General features: G+C 36.3%; 1 protein-coding gene and 1 long non-coding RNA gene across 4 annotated transcripts in view; one reads left to right on the forward strand and one right to left on the reverse strand.

Moving 5' to 3' along the window:
* Positions 1–7,992, forward strand: part of LOC138854586 (uncharacterized) — a 15,353-nt gene extending 7,361 nt beyond the window's left edge. Inside the window, exons 3-4 of the long non-coding RNA XR_011393764.1 lie at positions 7,114–7,290; positions 7,577–7,992. This is a non-coding gene — a long non-coding RNA (uncharacterized lncRNA). The remainder of the gene's footprint in view (positions 1–7,113; positions 7,291–7,576) is intronic.
* LOC128698208 (unconventional myosin-XIX) overlaps positions 720–17,828 on the reverse strand; it is a 59,259-nt gene continuing 42,150 nt past the window's right edge. For 2 of the 3 annotated variants that reach the window (XM_053790350.2, XM_053790349.2), the window contains exons 16-19: positions 17,437–17,571; positions 10,301–10,401; positions 7,986–8,998; positions 720–7,265 (exon numbers count right to left, since the gene is read on the reverse strand). In XM_053790350.2, the coding sequence (XP_053646325.2) occupies positions 7,167–7,265; positions 7,986–8,998; positions 10,301–10,401; positions 17,437–17,571 (1,348 nt within the window). In that variant the 3' untranslated portion in view covers positions 720–7,166. The remainder of the gene's footprint in view (positions 7,266–7,985; positions 8,999–10,300; positions 10,402–17,436; positions 17,572–17,828) is intronic. The other variant, XR_008408436.2, reaches the window with a different exon arrangement.

Raw genomic sequence — 17,828 nt, forward strand, 5'->3', positions numbered from 1 at the left:
CTGTCTCATCATGACCTCTCATGTTTCCTAACTTGTGACCTCTCCTGAGCATGACCTCAGGGTTCTCATTTGCTTTGTAAAGCCATGTATCTGTTTTTGTATATTACAACCTGATAAGTTTGTCTTTCACTAAATATCATAGTTTTTACCACAGTGTCTAGGTACAAACCGTTTTCATTTTTCAAGACTACAGAAATTAATTCTCTCCAAGGAGGTGCCTTGATGCCAGTGAGGGGATTCTTGATCTACGGAATAGAGCTCATCCTTCCTTAGATTGAACCCAACTGCCTCCCATTGCCTCAGGTACTGTATGATCCCTACAGATTTAGTGCTTCAAGATTATAAAAACAGAAATTACTTGGTACAATTCATTCATTATTTGAAATATGTTAAAACCTCCAGATACTGAAATACAGAAAGAACTATTTAGGAGCATAAAATAAATTTACCACATATATTATAAATATAGAAGCAACACTAATGAATCAATTAAAGAAGTCTGATTTTAATAATAAGCATTCTACTTGTTTTAATGGGAGGAAGCACTAAATCTATGGACGTCATATATTACGGGTTGCTCCAAGGAAGGAAACGACAAGATCAGTTGTGTGGATCAAGACTTTGCCCTTGAAGGAACAGATGTCTTATACTTTTGCATAAATAAATGTATTCTAGAACAGACCATGATATTCAAAGTATTTTTTTTTTATAAATTTTGGTTTTTCTTAAAGTGTAGTTAATAATACACTGTAAATAAATGTTCTCTGTTCTGTTTACGCTGTATGACCCTTGTAGGTTTAGCGCTTCTTTATTAGAATAATAATAATGCTCTGTTTACATGATTTTTTTTTTTTAACAAGTTGGCCGTCTCCCACCAAGGCAGGGTGACCCAAAAAGAAAATACTTTCATTATCATTCAACACTTTCACCTCACTCGCACATAATCACTGTTTTTTGCAGAATAAGAGACAGAACCTGTAGAGGAGATATCAGGTCAGACCGATTTGTTGTCCTAAGCTCTTCTCTCCTATGTGCAGGTTATTTGTATATAATTAAACCTTAGCCATAAAAGTTAAATTGGGATTTATTATGAGCTATTTTATACATTATTAATGTGCTTTGTTAATGTGTACATTTTTCTGTTATAACATTAAAAAGAAGTGCTAAACTCGTAGGGGTCATGCAGTGCTTGAGGAATGGTATGTAACCAGGTTTGATCCAAGGAAGAAGGTAGCTCAAATTCCTTGGTTCAAGAGTACTTTACCAGCATTAAGGTACTCCCATAGAAAAGGCTAGAAGGTACTATTAGTATTCCAGTAAACTGGAATAAGGTGATACCTACAAACTCTGGCAAAGGACACTTGTGTACAGTTCAGGACATTTATTAATAGAAATGTTTTGCCATAAATGGCTTCTTCAGTCCATTAGGACTGAAGAAGTCACTTGTGGTGAAATATTTCCATTAACAAATGTCCTGAACTGAATTGTACACGAGCGTCCTTTTCCACAGAAATTGAAATAAGATGCAACATACAAATAACCTGCTGGTAACTTAATGTATATGGATTTATTATACCAATAGGGAAATGATGTATGACCTACACATTTAGCACTTGATTTGATTATAATTAAAGGGGAAGCACTGAATCCACAAAGGCTACACATTGCCTGGCAACTGAGAAGGGAATGGTAGCTGCAATCCCTTTGATCAGTAAAACTTCCCTAAATGTAGTGGCAATATTCTTTGAGTATTGAAATATATTATGAAAGCAAAGATCATGGTTATTCATGTAGAATGGGCTGTATAGCCCTTGTGGCTTAGCGCTTCTTTTTGATTATAATAATAATAATCATGTAGAATGAGAGTATGAGGAACTTTAGCCTTTGATGCTAAGTGCACAGCAAACACTGTTGTAAGCTGAAGTTATATTGTATAAAACAGTTGTCTATTATAGCTGTAGACTATCATCATTATTACATGTCTTGGTTGTGAATTACTCTTGAAACGAATACATTTTCATCAGGACCATGCAGAACTATATAGAATTAATAAATATATTAATGTCCTCTGACTAGGAATATTGCAAAAAAATAAACTCACAAATTAGAACAAATAACATCTTTCGTACACAAGACTTAAATTAAAATTTAAGTAAAACAGGAATGATTCTGCAATTGCACGAGACTTAATCATCACTACTCAAGTATAATAATTACGAAGGCAGGATTTAAATAGTGTACTGCCAACAATAGTGAAAAATAGTTGCAAAAAAAGCTTTTTTTTTATTAGGTGGGGGAGGGGGGTTAAGTGTTTCGCTGTTTAAAGCTTCATGCAGTAATGCATGACTTGAAATATCTACACAGAAGGAAATGTTCCATAAAGCTTGTTCTGCAATGGGTCTCTTCTTCATCACAGAGGTCACATTCAATCAACTGCATGCTTAGGTTAATAAGAGACACTGCCAACAGTAATAGTGAAGTCAAAACATTTTATCCTTGGGTTAAATGTGTAAAAAAAAAAAAATGAAAAATAACACAATAATCATGGGAGCATTAAACAAGTTGGGGTCATACAAGAATGGCAGAAAATCAAGTTTCTTCCAAGGAAAGGGAAGGTAGCTCCAATTCCTCTAGTCATGAAGGGACTGGCATAATGTTTAAAGGCTTTGTATACCAAAATTCAACTGTTGATCTCACCCTTAATATTGGCAACACCTTAATTATAACCACATTGATGTTTCTTTGCAGTTAATTATATTAATTCATGTTTCTTTGCAGTTAATTATATTAATTCATGAAAGCTCGAAACAAAACAATCTCATTTATACAACTAAAAACAGTAGTAATATTTACTTGAGACTTGATATACTCAAACAGGTAGAATTTAAGGGAGCATCATCTTCAACAATTTATAAAAAGTAGATCATAGATTAGCTGCCTGTCACTTATTTGGTGGTGGTTTTCATACAAAGCATCTGTAATAATCATTACAAAATGTAATGTCACACAACAGAGAACATCAAAATTAATGCGAACATCCAGCATTTTGAAAAAAAAAAATGGTGCAAGCTTACCCCAATGGAACAGGATAATCGATGCCTCACTGTATATATTAACTTCAACTGCCAAAATTTTAAATTATGTCTTAGTTCCACTACCTATTCTTGAAAATTCAAAATAATCCACAATGACTGGAAAACCATAGACATATCAAAATTCATGTAAATTTTAGAAATTTTGATATTATTAACAATAAACAGCCTCATTTTTTATTACAGTACTATATTGTATTTTGATACAATAAGGCTTTTTGAGAGATCATGTTAATGGTGAAGCTCTAAACCTATAAGTGTCTTGCACCCCTCAAGGGAGGTTCCTTGATCTAAGGATTTAGACCTGTGCTCCAAGTCCTTAAATTAGGCCTGAATGCCTTTTATTCCCCAGCGCTGTATGACCCCTACAGGTTTAGCATTTCTCCCATGAATGTAAATTAATGACAGTAATAGACTCTTACAGCACTGTGGAATTAGAGACAACTGGGTTGATGAAAGTGGAGGGTAGCTCCAGTTCCTAGCATCATGGCACCCATCTTGAATGCTTGGACTTTTAGGTTTGGTGTAAAATATACATACTGTACTCATTTACGTGCAAAAAATATCAGTATGAAGGATGGCATTCGAGTTCTATCACAAGAAACTAAAAAGGTTTAATTCACCTGATCCACAAATGTAGTTTAGACTAGACTAAGCAAGACAGATTTCTTGCACACAGATCTAGATGATGTACATATTCCTAAAGAATAATAAGTCACAATAAGGTGGCTGGAACAAACCACAATAACCCACACTTGGTTTCCTCTCCTCAGTGCGAGTTATCTGTGATATATGCTCCTACATTTGATAGTTTATAATATACACCTCTGGTAATACTTGCTATTATTACTGTATATGTATTAATAACATACAGTAACATTAATAATATATAAGTGCTGCTAATGAAAACTTATTCCGAGAACAAGTTTTTTTTTACTTTCACTTCCTTATGTACTATACATAAAATGTCATTACCCAAGTACCTGATTAGAATATCACTGAAAAAGTCATATGTACAAAATTATATTGCTTTATATTACATTTTTCTACCCCTCATTGACTGCCTGATCAAATTCAAGTTACATAACATTGTACAATGTCCTATAGCTATTTAAGAAATATACAGTAATGAAGTTCCATTTGACTTAGACAAAAATATTTTAAATACAGTGGAACCTCAAATTTCGAATGTATCACTTATCGAATGTTTCAAAAATAGAACCCTTTTTTCGAACCAACTTTGTTCCTATTATCGGACCGCCGGGTACCGGACCTGTCCGCCAGCCCGCTCTGTCCGCATCCCCACGCAAGCACTGCGAGCAAGTCTGGCTTTGTTGATGCTTGAGTGAACACTAACCTGTGCTCTCATTCAAACATTTTATGATTATTTCATTGTGTTTAGTGCTTGTGGGACTGTGAAATAAGCTACCATGGGCCCAAAAAAACTTGCTAGTGGTACCCCTGTGGTAAAGAAAGTGAGAAACACCATAGATGTGAAGAAGGAAATAATACAGAAGTATGAGAGTGGTGTGAGACTTGCTGAGCTTGCCAGGATGTATGGGAAAAACAAGTCGACCATCGGTTCTATCCTGGCAAAGAAAGAACAAATCAAGGAAGCTGATGTTGCGAAAGGTGTTAATAAGCTAACCAAAAAAAGACCACAAGAGGTTAAAAAGTTGTTGCTGGTGTGGATCAAGGATAAAGAGATGGCAGGTGATAGTGTTTCAGAGGAGGAAGAAGAGGGAGTGGATGAGGTGCCTTCTTCAAAGATTAAGGAGATTTGTGCCAAGTGGAATGATATCCATATGTTTGTGGAGAAGTACCACCCTGAGCAAGCTGAAACAAGTCATCTTTGCAAGAAGTTCAGTGACAGAACCATGTTCCATTTTAAGGAAATGTTAAAGAGGCGACAGAAACAGAGGACTGTGGACAGTTATTTTGTGAGACAGGGGTCCAGTGACTCTCAAGCTGGTCCTAGTGGCATTAAAAGACAGAGAAGGGAAGTAACCCCAGAGAGGGCTTTACCTGAAGTCCTCATGGAGGGGGATTCTCCTTCCATACACTAACCCCAACTCCCTCTCTCCTCCTCCCTATCTTCCAGATGCCATCACCAATCCTCAATAAAGGTAAGTAAAAACGTTATTTTATATTTATATACATAATTGAGCACTATATTTGTTGTGTAAAACTATAATTAATCTCTATAAAATGTATTTTTTTGTGAATATTTTTGGGTTTCTGGAACGGATTAATTGTATTTCCATTATTTCTTATGGGAAATATTGCTTAGATTTTCATTTAGAACTAACTCCTGTAACGGATTAAGCTCGATATTTGAGGTTCCAGTGTATCAGCACACTAATAACTTAGGAAATCACAAGAGGCATAGATGATTAATTTCTCGTAATACTTCCATTAAAGTATAAGTTATGGAAATCATATAAAGTACCGCATACCTGAAATTACTTGGACGTAAAGTGTCATTTTTGCTTTAAAAAAAATACTGATTTTGTACAACTTTGTCAACAGTCAGGTTACATTTTTATTAGTACACCTGCCATCTCCCACCAAGGTAGGGTGACTGACAAAAGAAGAAGAAACACTTTCACCACTGCTCACTCCATCATAGTATTGGAGTGAGTGATGATGAAATACCATACCAGATGTTATCATATTTTATACCTATTACTAAATCATTTGACAATAATTAACAGTATTATCCATATATAATTACAGAAATATATAAAAACCTTTAACAAATCACTTCGAAATAAATTAATATTTCACATAATTAATGAGTCAAGTAGGTGTATACAATCTTTCCCTTTACTTTTTTTCATCTCTGACCTCTTGCAACTAAATTTGGTGAAAACAATACAAGTGCAGAAAGAAACACTGAGATAATCTACCTGTGGAACAGACTACTTCAGTCAGTCATTGACTTGTCAACAAAGTTCCTCACTGTAATTGGCTTTTTCACCACTTAACAGCTTTGCATCATTTGTCTGCATCCAAAATTACTAAATATCCTTGCATTTTTACCTGTAATACCAAGTGACTGCTTAAAAAAAAAATATATTTAACACAACAGTACAGTCTCTTATTTGTTTTACCTGAGTAAACAATATTTGAAGGTCAAGGAAACAATGCCAGCTTTCCTTGAGTTTTGCTCTACAAAGTGAAACATCACATATTTACCTTGCCAATACTCCTGCTGCCTCCATATTTATTCTCCTCTGTATCTAACTCTGATGTTTTACTATGTATTAAACATCTGCACCTGTCTTTTCTTTATAAAAATCAGCAGAAAGCCTTTGTATCCTAAATAATATTGCTTAATGGTTCAAAGTTTCTAACTAAAAAAAAAAAATTATACAATATAATTCTATGACTGCTCAAAATATTTTATAATATAACTCAGTAAATATGCCATTCAGAGTTTTTCAGTCATAATTTAATAGTAATAGGATGCAGTTGCTTTTTATATAATAAACAGACTGGTGGAAAGTGTTTTGTAGAATATAAGTATAATATAAAACACTAAGGATTTTCATGGCAAGACTGACCTGGGGAAAGATATAATAGCCTAATACCAAACGCAGTTTATGCTTGATTATCAGTTATAAAAATGTGAGTGCATCTGATTAACTGAAAGTTCAATTAAGTGCACTGGAATTCTGGGTAGATTTCCCTTTTGGTAAATTTGATTACACATGGAATTTTATTTTGATACATGCCATATATAAATATTTGATTCTCAAACAACTGAGAAAAAGTCACCCATAATTCCTACTCAGTTAAGACAGCCAGAATCATAAAAATATTTACATTTCTTAAATTAAGCACACACCAAATAATTGAATGTCTACTGCACTGGCAATTGGAGGGAATTAAATCCTAGTTACATTTCCTATTTTGTGTTAAGGGATTCACCCACTGCCAACTATTTAAGGAGAGGAGGCAAAAGAAAAATTTCAGTTAGTGATTATCTAAACCAACAAATCTTCTCACATCTTTAAAGGTGAACAGTGCTGATTTCTCATAGCTCTGGAAGTAGTGGTGTGTGAGCAGCGGTTAATGCACGGCGTCCCACAAGCCTTGTGGCTGCTCAAGATGAGGAAGGTTGTGGGAAAATGGCAAGCAAGTCGGACGGGTGTGGAATTTGATGGCAATCTGAGGTCAAGGTAAAGCAAAGCAGGTAAATATAATGCATTGCAATTGTTGATACATTGATGCAGATCATTCAGTAATCACAAAATAAAATATATTTACCAGAATACAGTTTAGAATAAAAATATTGCTGTATTTCCCATACATTTTTAAATCTTAACATAAAAAAAAATGTAAAATAAATTAATTTAAACATGGTTTGATCACATTAGGATAAATAAGGTACTATATATATCCTCACAGTATATTTCACAATTCAAATATTTAAAAACAAAAAATAATCATTAACATATACCTCTTTCCCTATCTTTCAGCACCACCCATCACTTTTAATATCTTTAAGGCTAGCTTAAAAACTACATAATACAGAAGTTCCCAGTATGAACCTTGTAATGAATTAAAAAATTCTTAAATGTTTTTGAATATTCTATAACTAATAAAAAATTTTAATGCTCAGGCCTGATGAACCATAACCTAAGGATTAAAAAAAAAATTGTAAAATTCTCCTGGGCTGTTTTCTAGTGGTTTATACACTGCATTCATAGGAAGGGATGCTATCTGTTAGTGGTTCTAAGAACTTTTCATCCCCAGTCCAGTATTTGTAATTATCTGTATTTATCTATAAATGTATATAGAGCAGGATTAAATTTCAGATGAAAATATATAAAAAGATCAAAAGATCAAATTTATAATGAAAATTTTGGAAATTACAAGAATACTCACGACAGGCATGCGTCTGTAAGACAGCACTCCATCTCTGAAGAAAAGCGATGTATTCTGTTTTGACAGGACCATCTGCAAACTTTCAGGTGGAGAGTAATCTTTCAGAATCCCAGAGATTTCTTGAAATGTCCGCATAGTAGCAACTCTCATCCTCTGGACACTGGTTTGAAGAAGAGGTTTTGCTTCTTTCACCTTTTCATCAGATAAATGCTTTATATTCTTGGAAAGTGTGCCGGAGAATGCCTTTTTTGCTGCATTTGTTGGTTTTTCTGAATCCTTTGGGCTTGTAATAGTCATTTTTGCCACATTATGAGACTTGCAATTTGAATTTTTCAACTTTGGGCTTGAACTAACAGGCTTACTCATAATGTCTGCTAAGGATTCATCACTGGCTGTATGATGCATTTTGGCCTTGCTTCTTTCTTCCATTAGTTCATTTAATTGTGATCTCCGACGGAGTTTACGTGACCTTCTGTATCCTACATGACTCGCATCTCCATTAATACTCTCTGTATCGGTCTCGATGCCAGATTCCTCAGTCTCAAGAAGTCTTTGGTGGTGTTCAGGAGACAAATATGCCTTTAGTGCTTCTCCAGTCAAGCTAAATGCTCCTGTGTCCCCTATTACACCTTCACAAGGACTTGTATCAAGCAATGATGGGTTTAAGCTGTGTATTGATACTGATGTAGTTAAGCTGTAATAGTCAAGGCTATTCATAGACATAACAGATTGTCTTGAGACTGGTCGCATCACCATTGGCTGCATTGCTGCTTCATATTTTCGCCTTGTTGCCCAACCTCTGAAGTATCTCTGTATTGTTAGTGTAGCTTTATACAGTCTCAGATATTTTTTGCGTGTGATGACTCTTCTCACATTTCTCTGAATAAGCAAACATGAATATTTGATCTTTTTGTATTTCAACCTGGTTAACCAAGATTTCACATTTTTTTGAATCAGACAAGATGCAGCTTTACATCTTTTGTACTTTTTCTGACAACTATATTTCCGCCAACCTGTAGGACCAAAAAAACAACAATGTTAGTGCACCTGTTTCCTTGCCTGTGTGTGTAGTCCTGTAAACAAAAGGTGCAATAAACCATAGTGCATTTTGAAAGTTTCTTTTAGTGAATTCTTCAGTGTGCTGTTAAAAACTGAATTTATGTAATGAGCATTTTACTTAGTGGCAGTGCTGTATGAGCCTTGTAGGTTTAGCACTTGGTTATGATTGTAATAGTAATAATTTACTTAGAATAAAAAATTTAAGCCATCAGTTAGAAGGGGCAACTTTCTTTTTAACAAGTCGGCCGTCTCCCACCGAGGCAGGGTGACCCATAGAAAGAAAATCCCCAAAAAGAAAAAGCTTTCATCATCATTCACCTCACTCACACATAATCACCGTCTTTGCAGAGACGCTCTCGCTGATGGACCCACCTTTCATCCGGACTCTCTCATTGACTTTTTGACAACTGACCTACTTCACAAACTCTGATGCCCTCAGCCCTTTCTACCTCAATCTCTTGCTACCCCCGCACTATCCCCTGCCCCGCTGTTTTCTGTAACCTACTGATCATCCCTCCCCCCCAATACCCTCGCTTCCTTCCCTACCCTGCAGCGCTGGGAGACGGCCGACTTGTTGGAAAAAAAAAAAAATAATAATAATAATAATAATTTGCAGAGGCACTCAGATACAACAGTTCAGAAGTCACCCCAAACCCCTCCTTTAAAGTGCAGGCATTGTACTTCCCATTTCCAGGACTCGAGGCCGGCTACCACTATACTTTCATACATTTCTTCCTTTGCCTCCATGGATAGCGTTTTTTGTCTCCACAGATACCTCAACGCACCACTCACCTTTTTTCCTTCATAAACCCATCTGCTGACAAGTCAGCTCCCAAATATCTGAAAAAATTTACTTCTTCCATACTCCCTCTCTCCAATGTGATATACAGTTTTCCTATATAAGATAAATATATTTTGTTTATTACAGCAGTCATTTCCACCAGAGAAGGACATTCATTCATCACTCGTTCAATAGCTGCATTGCCTCTAATTTGCAAAATACAACCCCCAAAACTCAGGTTTGGCTAGCCAATTTTCCCGAATTCCTACATAAATGTTACCTTACACTTCAAATCCCCAAAACCACTTGCCTCCACTCACTCCTATCTAACATGCACACAGGTGCTTGCTAGGCCTTACTATTCAAGACTTTATTTTATAATTTAAAAAATACTAGATAATACCAAAGACAAAAATTTTCATAGCTTAACTTTCCACATGAGTAACTGAGGGAACCAAAGATACAAGAGTCTTACATTTTTGAAGGCAAGTGGCAGCTTGGTTTCTCTTTTCCTCTCTAACTTTTTCTAAAGTGTGAAGAGCACTCTCGGAGAGAAACACTCGGGTATAGCCAAATCTAAAAGACAATTAAACAAAACTGTTTAATATTAACAATGAAAATGGTACTAGTAATATGGCATAACCAAACCCATGTGGAGAAAACAAAACACAAAATAAGAGTGCCTCACTGGTAGGTCAAAATACAGTATCTAATATGGTACTCTTTTTGTTTTATTTTCTCCGAGTCTGAATGTGCCACCGACCAATGTTTCTTACTTTGTGTAGTTTTAGGTAATATGACTAACAAGTACAAGTATACACAGCTCAGTGGAACAAAAGGAGCAGTGGAACTTATGAAGCAATTATTGGATGGATACAATTAGGTGCAACAGATTTGTATGAGAATAAAATGGCACAATACCAAGGCTAGAATACACAATAACCCACACAGAAGAGAAAGAAACATAGTGAGGTTTCAGTCTGACATGGAGCATTAACTAGTTACACACTGTGTGCATTATTTGTGTAATGTATAATGCTGAAAAGAAAAAACACTTTAGTAAAAGATATGTGGTCAACAAGGTTCAAGATTCATTTTACTAAGTGAGCACTAAGAGCTGCAAAAGCAAAACAGGCTTATCAAACACATGCATAGTGTCTTAAAATTCAGTCCCTCGGAAAGTCTTACAGCATCTCTTCAGTGCCAAGCGGAAGGAAGGTGACCAACCTTTCCTGTGGTGTGGAGCATATTTTATTAAGAGTGCCTGTACTAAAGAAGATAACTGGCATATAACAGTGACACAATGGAAAAAGAGACAGGTGTAGCATAATGTGATCCTTTGTTGACAATGTTTTGCCCACACAGCGTGCTTTATAGTCCTGATAATGTCCACTGTGGGTGAAACGTCGCCCATAAAGGATTGCATTACTCTGCATCTGTCATTTTCCACATTGCCTGCACAAGAAATTTGTTCTTCAGGGCAAAACAGATTATATAGACAATCTTTTTTAAATAATATGGAGTAACAATGAATAAAATCTCAAATGACTGACCAGCCTTACTGAACAAATTCCTATCCACCAGAAATGCAGCATTTACAGTACTGTGCTGCACTCCCAAGCAGAGTAGAATCAAAGGTAGAAGGAAGGTGTAAGAAATGTCTAAGGAATAGCTGGACAGAGGTCATGAAGATTTAAAGACAGAAGCTGAGCATTCAGCAGGCATGTGTTAGACTGGCATGAGTGGAGGTGAATTATTGTAGGAATTTCTTGTTCAGTTAGAATTCAGAGAAACTTGTTACCCAGAATTTGGAAGCAGAATGTATATTTTGAAAATCTGGCAAGGATACTGCACTTTTTTGTGTGCCTACACCAAACTGCAACACTGATAAAACACAGTGGCACCACCTATGGACAGGTGCAGTTGCCACAAAAATTTATTTTTATTTCAAGTTACAAATTTAGCTAATTTTATCCAGAAAACTCTCTTCACCTTGGATCTACCTCTTCTTTACTCAGTGATGTAATATCAAAAGAGATACAATAATGTGACAGGATGCTGCTGTATAGAGTTTCAGAAGAGAAAAAGCATTCATGATCATTTAAAAATTAATTTTCAACACAGCCAACTGGTGTCAACTCCTGTGTATGAATGTGGATGCAGAGAATTAAGTTAAACTGCATTAAACCATTCCTATTTCTGTCTGGAAATTATCTGTCAATTGATGCAGTGAAGATACAGTGTAAGTGCATGTTGGAAATTCAGGCCAGAGGAAGTACACGAATTCAGTCTTGTCCTTAACACTGATAAGTAAGGAGGATTGTGAAGCTAGAGCAGCAGCTTGGAGAGAGGTTTTAAGAATACAGAGAAGGCAAAAGTAGCAGAACTGATTACACTGCATCACTGAGTTGATCTTTAAATTACATTCATAGGGAAGCACTAAACCTGTATGTTGGTAAGAGGCAGCAACAGGAGAATGGTAGGTAATAAGGTTTGATCCAAGGGATGGGTAGTTTTAATTCCCCTGGATCAAACACCTTTTAGCAGCATGAATGGTAACTGGTTCTCAATTTGGTGCTATTTGGAATAAAAGATATATTATTGAGAAGATACTAGTGATGCAGTGACAAAGTAACATTCTCTACTCTGGACATAGAGGTCACACCTATGATATACCTGTTACCTATGACTAGTTTCAAGTTTTTCTACCCTTACAATTTAGCCTAGGCCCAGGCTTTCGTTGAATGCTCGTTCCCATAGTGGTCTGCTAGACCACATCAACATTACAGCCCTATTAACTAAGGACTTCATAGAGACAGTGGTACAGTTTCATCTTGAGGACTTCCCAAACATGTTCCAGCTGATCACAGGCAAAGATCAGTGCTACTAAAGCAAGCCTTCATGTAACAATAACAGTGCAAATGATCATAATTATCTATGGAACTAGCTTAGGTAAAATCAAGCCAAGACTGAGAGCTGTATAGACTAATAATTTGCAATGTACAATAATTATTAATAGATTCACAAATTAAGAATAGATGTGTGACAAACATTTTGATTATTCTACATTCATCATGGAAGAACTAAACCTGTAAGGATCATAGAACATGGGAAATAGAAAGTAATTGGATTTGTTCCAAGGAAAGGGAGGACAGCTCCAATTCCTCCAGAACCTTTCACCAGTATCTGGGGATCCCTCCCCCCCAATGACAGAAAAGTAAGAAAATCACCGAATACTCTTACAGAGGAAATTATATTGAGAAAGCAAGGCTGTCCATACAGTATTAAGTTCAACACACACACACAAAATAGTGAAGAAACCATACAGTGTGTGACAGAGGGTACAAGAAACATGTGCAGATCATGTAAAATATGAATGAATATAGTGAATGAGCTGTTTAAAGAAATATCCATACATTGAATCTATTGCAATAGGAAATTACTGCTAATCTTGTGTGATATAACGTGTTGTAGGACAGATCTGAGAGTGAATAGCAGTGTAGACCTCACCTGACAACTTGGCTTTGAGACGAGTCAAATATGTTGAGGTGCTCTAGCAGCAAGGAAGACTTGCTCACTTCAGATCATTGTAAACTTAAGTTGATGATACACTTGAATGGGGTAAGGGGCTACTTTTAGCTTGATCCACCCCATTCAATCTGGGAAAGGAGGCAAAGGTAATAGCAGAGACTAGAAAAGAAGAGAATAGAACAGAAGAGCATGGAATAGAACAGGATTTTAGATTTATTATTGAAGGCCAGTGGTGGACACAGTTCTGCTAACCGCTAATTAGTGGAACTAACTTTTCGTTTAGTGGATTAGCATTTCCTCTAACTTCGGAAACTGTTAGCAGACCAGTTAGCTTCTGTTAACCCTTTCAGGGTCCGTCCCGTAGATCTACGGCTTTACGTTCAGGGTCCAAACCGTAGATCTACGTCATGAGCTCGGCTCACTCTGATAAACTGTGAGTGGTAAATTTGGGCCTAGATATGAGAGAATACATCTATGTGGTATGTGTGCACCACATAAAACAAATCCTGCAGCACACTGTGTATAATGAGAGGAAAAAACTGAGACCGTGATTTTTTATTAAAACAGTGACTTTGCAGCGTTTTTTCGTATGTTTTTTATAGTTGTATTTGTGATTTCTTGGTCTCATTTGATAGAATGGAAGACATATTACAGAAATAGAGATAATTTTGATTGGTTTTAGCACTGGAAATGGCTTGAAACTGAGCTCAAAGTGGCGGAAATGTTAAATTTTTGCCGATGTTCAAGAGTAAACAAACGACCTCACACATCTAATACACGCCAACTGGTCTAATATACATTCACAAATGTTTACCTGGAGTTTACCTGGAGAGAGTTCCGGGGGTCAACGCCCCCGCGGCCCGGTCTGTGACCAGGCCTCCTGGTGGATCAGAGCCTGATCAACCAGGCTGTTGCTGCTGGCTGCACGCAAACCAACGTACGAGCCACAGCCCGGCTGATCAGGAACTGACTTTAGGTGCTTGTCCAGTGCCAGCTTGAAGACTGCCAGGGGTCTGTTGGTAATCCCCCTTATGTGTGCTGGGAGGCAGTTGAACAGTCTCGGGCCCCTGACACTTATTGTATGGTCTCTTAACGTGCTAGTGACACCCCTGCTTTTCATTGGGGGGATGGTGCATCGTCTGCCAAGTGGTGATAATATTTATACAATTATTACAATATTGCATAACAGTAAATCTTCTATTTTTTGGTGTGAATAAAAATTCATTATGTGAATAAAAAATCAAAATGGAATTTATTTTTAAAGCCTCAAAACATAACTAATGAACAGAGGAAATGTTAGTTTAGTGCCAGGAATACCTACATTGTTTATTCTGGACTCTATTTTGAAATTGGAATATTTTGAACTTTATGTTAAATTGGCCAAATTACCAATTTCCAGTCACTTTATTTTGTAGTTGAAACAGTTGACTTGGCGATTTCTTGTGCCCAATTGATAGAATAGAAGTAATACTAGTGAAATAGCTAAGAATTTGGTCGACTGGAATAATGTAATTGGACTAAAATGGGAGTCAAAGTCGGCAAAATCGCCAATTCATAAATATCGCTGACACATCAAAATTCACGAGAGCATAATTTCGTCAATTTTCCATCAAATTTCGTACTTTTTGTTTTATTACATTCACAAAAAGATTCTCTACCATTTCATAAGAAAAAATAACAATTTTTTTTTTTTAAATTCTTGGACACTGGGGCACCACTTCAGATTTTGGCCTTGGACCCTGAAAGGGTTAAATAAAGTTCCACTAACTTTGAGTCTGCTAAAAAAAAAAAAAATTCATACACTGTTGGCAGTCGGAAAGCAATGTCAGATGGAAATGCTGAGAGGCTGATGCTCATGAAGGGCAACCAGCATCACATCAAAGCAATGGAGAAGGCCCAGCCATCATCTGATCTTGGAGTAATACCCATGCTATGCATTTTGTACAGTAAATAAAGTGTATGTTAGATTTAAACTGATGTTTGATTGCATTTGTTCATTTAACTATTTGTGTACACCTGTATAGCTGTATCACTGGTGCAGCTATAAGTTGGCCTCAAGGTTTCAACTTTAAGCAAGATTTTCAACTACTTGTTTGTAGTTTACGGAGTTCAAAATCAAAATTAAGTTAAATGCAAACATGAATAGAAACAGAATACAATGAGTAACTGGAACTAATGAAGAAAACAGTCAAATTAGCTAACTCGACCGTGTCCTTGTTGGTCGCTCATGTTATATCACAAAATTAAATAATTGCTATTTTCGCACTAGCGGCACTTGATCATCATATATCACCTTGGCATTCTATATCTTATTAGGAAGTTCTCCAAGTTTGTTCTAAGTCTAAAAGTAAAAGACCAAAAAACTAAACTGAATCTGAATTTGTATGAAAAAGTTAGCAGTTAGTGTTTAGCATTAGCTTCTGCTAATTTTTTCGGCTGTTTAGCATTAGTGGAACTAATATTTTAGTTTGCGGATTAGAAGTTAGCGAAGCTAACTTTTCTGTTAGCTGTGCCCACCACTGCTAAAGGCTACAATATGAATACAAATGGTAAGAAAAGGGTAGAGAAAACTGGTGGTTTACTTCAACACGCCATGTGATAGCTCCAGTACGCTCTAGTGACCACTTTAAAAACTAATGAAACAATTTTGATTCCCAACGTTCACCAATTACTTCCTTTAGATTATTTCAATCCAGTTTAATGTGTTGTGCTTTGGAATGCTATTATAGATGAACAATCTGCTCTTAGCTTCTAGTTTTTAACATCTTGCAGGATGACCCCAAGAAAAGAAAAACACTTTTTTTTTTTTCAACAAGTCGGCCGTCTCCCACCAAGGCAGGGTGACCCAAAAAAGAAAGAAAATCCCCAAAAAGAAAATACTTTCATCGTCATTCAACACTTTCACCACACTCACACATTATCACTGTTTTTGCAGAGGTGCTCAGAATACAACAGTTTAGAAGCATATACGTATAAAGATACACAACATATCCCTCCAAACTGCCAATATCCCAAACCCCTCCTTTAAAGTGCAGGCATTGTACTTCCCATTTCCAGGACTCAAGTCCGACTATATGAAAATAACCGGCTTCCCTGAATCCCTTCACTAAATATTACCCTGCTCACACTCCAACAGATCGTCAGGTCCCAAGTATCATTCGTCTCCATTCACTCCTATCTAACACGCTCATGCACGCTTGCTGGAAGTCCAAGCCCCTCGCCCACAAAACCTCCTTTACCCCCTCTCTCCAACCCTTTCGAGGACGACCCCTACCCCTCCTTCCTTTCCCTATAGATTTATATGCTTTCCATGTCATTCTACTTTGATCCATTCTCTCTAAATGACCAAACCACCTCAACAACCCCTCTTCTGCCCTCTGACTAATGCTTTTATTAACTCCACACCTTCTCCTAATTTCCACACTCCGAATTTTCTGCATAATATTTACACCACACATTGCCCTCAGACAGGACATCTCCACTGCCTCCAACCGTCTCCTCGCTGCTGCATTTACATTTACCATTATTCATTTCAGAGCTGTCTTTTCGAGAAACGCATAGACATTACAACTGAAATAAAGGCTTTTATATACAAGGAACCTATAATTTATAGATGGGACTTAGTCCAATTTCCAAATGAAATCACTTTCTGCAATTTTTTACTCATTACACATGAAACAACTTTAAAAATAAGGGATATCTGTGAACTATGAAGAACAATATAGATTATCTTTTGTCTAAAATGATTAGTAATTATTCTTTCTCACTGACATTACCAATATTATTATTATATTCATTGGTAAGTCTTGTACTCATAAGGGTCAAACAGAGCCTGAGAAATGGGGGTAATAAGGCTGGATTCAAGAGTAGAGCCGAGCTCCGATTCCTTGGATAAACAATTCTTCACCAGCATCATGGAACCTCTTGTGAAGGGACTGTATTATGACATAACCTATCCTGTAATGAAATACAATCACAATATCTTCAACAAATTTTCTTACCTGAAGTTGACCTCATTTTTTAAAGAACATCTTTCAAAAAATAAGCGTATTACAAGTAACCAAATTCTTTATTTTTTACCTGCACTTGGCTGTATCAATATCTCCTTCAGCAGATGTTCCAAGAATAGATCTAGCAAGTGCAATACTTGAAGCAGCAACATCTCTTTCTATTCTTGATCCTCCATACCGTGCATAGAAATCAGCATAGCACATTCTGATGACAATAAATATAAAGAGTAAATGGTAAGGTAAGTGGACATATCCAACTTAATGATATATATATTAAGGCAACTTTTTACCCACCAGAGGCTTTGTCAACTCAATATATATATTCAATGAATGTATATATTGAGGAGGAGGCAAATGTTCATTGTTGTTGTTATTGTAGTAGAAGTAGTAGTCAGCATAGTCACTGTATTAGTAGTACCAATTGTCCAGATGTCTCATGTGAGGTCAGTGTTAAGTGTTTGA

Source organism: Cherax quadricarinatus, chromosome 63 (genome assembly GCF_038502225.1).
Source record: "Cherax quadricarinatus isolate ZL_2023a chromosome 63, ASM3850222v1, whole genome shotgun sequence".
Lineage (NCBI taxonomy): Eukaryota > Metazoa > Arthropoda > Malacostraca > Decapoda > Parastacidae > Cherax > Cherax quadricarinatus.